The 6,000-nt window shown below is 40.3% G+C and overlaps 1 protein-coding gene across 1 annotated transcript in view; it reads right to left on the bottom strand.

Moving 5' to 3' along the window:
• Positions 1-871: 871 nt before the first annotated feature.
• The window catches only part of LOC147710302 (uncharacterized), a 189,374-nt gene continuing 184,245 nt past the window's right edge, over positions 872-6,000 (bottom strand). The window contains exon 8 of the mRNA XM_086919974.1: positions 872-1,574. Within this exon, the coding sequence (XP_086776100.1) occupies positions 1,502-1,574 (73 nt within the window). The 3' untranslated portion in view covers positions 872-1,501. The remainder of the gene's footprint in view (positions 1,575-6,000) is intronic.

Raw genomic sequence — 6,000 nt, 5'->3', positions numbered from 1 at the left:
TGTAGTCGCCACACTTGTAAACTTACCAATAAAATGTAGTTTTGTGAATTCCAAAACAAACTTAAACTTTCACAATGTGTAAGTTTACCTTTATGAATCAAGCCTAAAGTGTCTTGGAAGGGTGAGAGCAGAAAGGGGAAGGCATATAGACACCTATTGGCACTTACAAACATAAAAGGCATGGAAAATAGCCCTGTAAAAAATAGGCTGTTGGGTGAACACATTATAGCTAAGCAGTTGTTGCTATGAAGAAGCAAGTTAACAAGAGGACTATTGTAATTCTGAATGAGAAGTTAACCTTACCACAAATTCTAAATATTAATCCTTGAGAAGATTCCGACTACCAGATCAAAAGTGCAAGGCTTAATTTGTCAAGCTCAGAGGGGTCAGGAAGATTAGTGAAAGTGACTTTGTGCTATGGCTACTATGTCTAAATACCTTGATGTAAGAAAAGGAAAGTATAAAAAATATAGGTGATGGAGAATGAGGCCATATGGCTGGTAGGGAGGGGGAACATCCTTTTACAACGAAACTCTAACAACGCGGTACCATTACTACGCAGGTTTTACAACGAAAGTCGTTACAACGACTTTCGCTGGAGGGCGCTCTAGGATAGGGAATAGTTTAATTTACTATCCAACACCTTCCCTACTATCCACGGGGACTGGAGTTCGAATAGTAAATTAAACTATTCACTATCCAGCACCCCCTACGCATGTCGATGTAACGACTTGCGTTGTAAAACCTGCGTTGTAACGGTACACGCGGTATTACCACGTGTTGTACCGTCATACATCCGTAGGGAGGGGGAAGGTGATCTTCAGTTAATCATGGATCCATTTCTATTCTCGATTCAAAGGTTTACTGTGGAACATACAGGCCAATATACCCTATTTAGGTAGGAGAGTCCCAATTTTTAAGCCCAAAATGGCCTTATCTTGGCTGTCTCAAGCCTGAAATTGCCTCTTCCTCAATAGAACTCAGTGGGGGAAATACATTCACCTGATTATTTTTTTTAAATCTCCCATTTCCTCATCTAAAATGTTGCCATATATGTTAGAGGTCTTGCAGCAGGCTGGCCTTGAAGGCCAAGGGATCTGCACTGTTTATAAAATGAGATTATTCCAGCTACAAATAAATTATTTATACGCATCATTACTCTTCATCACCACAGTTGAGGTGGGTTCATCTCTGAGCGGCAAACACAAGTGAATCTACACCATTAACGTTGATAAGGGAGATGACCGGAGCAACTTTAAAGGCTCTAATCGTGGCTTGGAACACCTGAGGCCAAGAGGCGAATCCCGTGAATTTATGAAACTGTTCTTCAGCTTTTCTATCAAATATCAGCCTTGAACACAAAGTGCTCTAGGCTCTTTCGTTGAAGAAGGTTATTTCTTGTTGCATTCCTACAAAAAAATATGAAATGAACTGTTCCCCAAAAAGTTTTTCGTTTCAGCTTCCACTGCTGATTCAGCCTCTTCTGTGTGCAGTCGCCTGGTCAGACAAAAGCCTCCATTTCCACAACAGCAACTCCTCCCCCTGGATGGCGGGACTTCATATTTCCAAATGACCTAGAAAGGAAGAAATAACAAAATACTTTTATTCAATGTATGTAAGTGGTTTTAGTGCCTACACCTCACTGTTTGGATTTGTTTTGATTAATGAGCTCCTTAAGTATTCTTTAAAAGCTACCAATGATGTTGTGTATGGGACACAAGGAAGAACTTCTGACTCACTACCACTCTCTGACTCTTTGAGTTAGGTCAGGAGTGAACATGCTGTGGCTGACAGTTCAGTTAATAAGATACTGACTAATCATTAGTGAATTATTTCAACCTTCTGGTGATGACAATACAGCAGTTGGAACTGTGGTGCTAAGTGAATTGAGCTTTTTCTCACTCTTTTGATCACCCATGAATGGTTGGATGCCCATCAAGTCCTAAGGATGGTCTCCATGAATTGCTAATAAGGGGACCTAAACGTCAACAGAAAAAGAGCTCCCAAGGGCAGTACTGAACTTAGATGAAGGAAGATATCCAAGCTCTACTTTTCAAAACTATCAAGGCTTGACTTCTTGAACATTACCCTTTGGCCCTTGGCTGACTTCCTATATATTATCTACTAGCGGTCACCAATAGGTAGTTATAGTTAGGACCCAGTTTCCATAGGAAAAGCAATTTTTGACTGTAACTTTGGCGCAGTTTGACCAATCTTCATGACATTTTCCCAAAAAAGTGTCAAGGTAGGTTCTGGTTGTCATAGAAAGTGTGGGGGTGATCCGTGAACTAAAGACCAAGAATTTGGGGTGCAAAATAAGGATGTGTTTGTAATGTTAATTTGCATAGAAACCTTTAGCCACAGTTACAGCCCAATACCCTCAACAGACTTCCACCAAATTTTACAGGGAGGTAGATGTTGGTTCAAGTAAGTACCTTTTTCCTATTTGGTGCTTATACATTTGGTAGATCTTGTGAAATTTAAGCAGAAAATTATAGTGATATCTCTGGTTGTGGATATTTCACAATGGTTACACGAGTAATCCGATATGCATACGCAGGGCCGGACTGAGACTAGCATCGAGCCCTGGCAGGTTGCTTCTCCACTGGCCCTGGTAATGAGAGGGGAGGGGGTTGTTACCCGCAAAGCACTGCTACCGCTTTTCTTACAGAGGGCCGATTTTGCAGCGCTGCTACAAAATTGGCACTCTGCAAGAAAAGCGGCCCCCTGCGGCCACACAACCAGCCCCCACCCCTCCAGCCCACCGGGGAAATGCCCGGTGCCCGCAAATGCCAGTCCGGCCCTGTGCATACGGAAATGTTCTGATTGGCTGGACGGAACCTGAACAGAAAGTTGTGCCTGCCAGTTTATTGATCGGGAATGGTTCCCCGGGCTGAACAATTGTGAAAAAGCTAACATAAGGAGTCAGAGTAGAGGTACTCCTTCCCCATGTTTGAGAAATGGGAGTGTTAGTGACACAAGTTATGTGTCCAAAATAGACCTTTTAGTTGCACTTGACATTTGTGACGATGCCACGACTGCCAGCGCGGTCCCCCGTGTACCATCGCGGGACATCACGAATATCACAGCGACACCGCGAATATTGGTGGAACGATGAAGAAGTTTATCGGGGAATCATTAATACGCATTGTTATAGACATATTGAGATTCTGATCATTGTTTTTATAGAGTTATTTATATAGTGAGTTATCTATTGTGATGGTTAGAATGAATTATATAGTTATCATTTTTTTATTTGGTGGTGGCTATTGAATTCCTGCTTTTGCTTTTTTATCAATCAAGACGTAACCACAGGGATCGCGACAACCAATGTCATTGTGATCTCCAGCCTCACTGCGAAAACGGAAAAAAGGTTTTAGAGATGGTTGTTATAGAAATACAGTAGAAAAACATGATTTTAGAGAATTTTATAAGAAACCCCTAGTGTGTATAATACTGTAATATGTGTGGATATATGTGTTTCAGACTTTATGGAACAGGTGCGGTCAACGACGTCATCACGACGTCCTGAATAACTGCGAAAATGGAAAATAGGTCTGAAATATGGTTTTAAAGAAACTTAGTACAAAATATGAGTTTAAACATGCTTTGAAAGAAGTATGTAAATAGTAATATGTGTAATGCAATGTTCAGAATGGATTTTTAAAAATATTTTTGGATATGTTGTTGGTCACTGAATGTCAGGTTACTTAGAAAAGCCCTGTTGCCTTCATCTGTAAAGTGCACTCCATCATTTCTATAAATTTCATACATGTCAAAATGCAGATTGTTGTTATAGATACCACCTATGCGATTGTCTCGGAGGAATGAAGAAACAGATTTATTAACTTGTTTCCAGGCTTTGTCAATCTGGGGACAGAATTGATTTGACAAATTCCATTTCTGTCATCAGTGATGTCATTTGAGATGTCATCAGTGATGTCACTGACCATGTCATGAATGATGTAATATGTGACATCATCAGCAGTGGATTGTGGGCGCGGAGTTATAGTTAGTACAACTAACTGTAACAGGGGAATTTCAATGGTTTAATATGAGTGAAATGTCTAGCTAACTATAACACGCCTAAAACCTATGTTTTTTTCAGTGAATTTTGATGGTTTAAGCAAAACACTACATGTCTCAGAATGCCGTCAGGCAGGGCGTTCAGAAGGAAATGAGGTAATTCCACTTGTGTGTTGTGAAAGGGTAAAAGGACAGCATGAATTGTAACGCATTACCGTGAACAAGGCATTTGCAATGCCGAAACGTGTAGGGAAATATCCGGCGTCTGTCTTTGCATAAAGATTGCAAATGCTCACAGAAGTAAAAGAATAAAACTTGGATTACCAACTTGACAACGAGTGCGGCCCATTTTCCCTGGGAGATTGGGGAGCTTTGGAATTATATATATATATATATATATATATATATATATATATATATATATATATATATATATATATACGCCCAAAAACGAAGGAGGGGTTTCCGCAGGTGTCAGCTAAGCAATCCGACACCGCAATATTCTCGTACTTCACCCAAACCTTTCTCGTGCAAGTAGAAAAAAGGATGAACACGCGGACCCAAAGTACTTCGTGCCGTTTATTCCAAAACACCCTGCATCAAAGCCGCCATGACGCGTTTCGGTCCCACCTGGACCTTGATCACATGACGCGTTACGTACAATTAAACGCCCTTTTAAAGTGCTAGTGTTAATTAAATTACAATCAGCTATGCCATGCCAAGAATTGTAATGGAAAAAAGACTGTACATATGTAATGTCGGCATAAGTGCACCATAATATTACATTTGATTTTGTCTGTACAGATAAATATAGCAGCATTAATAAACATTTGTTAGGAATGTGATACATATGGCAAATAACCACGGTAGATGGATATAAAACCAAAAATGCGTGTCTGTGTTTAAAATTATAAATATTAAAATAGAAATATTTATAAAATTGCTAAATAAGCACGGATTCCACCATTAAAATACATAGGCGGTAAAACTGGGCGAAGTTCAATATAAAATACCTCAAATCTATATACATGATTGTCTGAGAGATCTCAATGGTTAGGGTGCCTGTAGTTTAAGACACCTCCCAACAGATCGGGGAGCTTTGGAATTATATATATATATATATATATATATATATATATATATATATATATATATATATTCTTTCACCAAAGCGATCCTTAGACTCCGTGCGCTCAACTGTGGGTGCTCAGCAAAGGGGCCGGATCCTGGCCCAATTAATTATCCACCAAGAATGGGGCATATATATATGCTATAGCTCTGGCCCCTGCAATGCACTGCTTATGACCTCACATATTCCATCACTCACATGGTAAGTGACAATACTGATGACATCTCAAATGATATCACTGATGACATCGTCCAGAATCTCTAATGCACCCACTCACACCCCAATATAACTTTTCATAAACCCACTCCAACGTCTAAACTAGCAATCTCTAAAACATTGACACATCCATACCAGTACTTACACACCCACTTACTGACTCATAGGTGTACACACACATCCACTTAGTTACCCATACTGCCACTGATACACCAACTCACTCAGTAATACAGACACTGATATATCCACCCATACAGTCACTCACACAGTCAGTCACTCATAGAGCTACTCACACACCTACTCACTCACCTATAGAGTCAATTGCATTGCCATTTACTCACCTATACAGTTATACACACACGCACTCATTTATTCATACAGATACTAACACTTACTCACTCTCCTATACAGTCACTGACACAAGCACACACTCACCCACACAGCCACCCTCACAATGCAGTTACTCACCCATATACCAGTGACACATCTATTCACTCACCGACACAGCCATACACACACTAACTCACCCATACAGCCCCTTATACACACACTCACTAATCCACAGAGGTACTAACTCACCCACGCACTCATCTATATAGGCAATTACACACATCTTGGCCCACGGACAC

Source organism: Lissotriton vulgaris, chromosome 5 (genome assembly GCF_964263255.1).
Source record: "Lissotriton vulgaris chromosome 5, aLisVul1.2, whole genome shotgun sequence".
Lineage (NCBI taxonomy): Eukaryota > Metazoa > Chordata > Amphibia > Caudata > Salamandridae > Lissotriton > Lissotriton vulgaris.
Note: the sequence above shows the minus strand (reverse complement) of the source record. Positions and strands in the feature narration are given on the sequence as shown.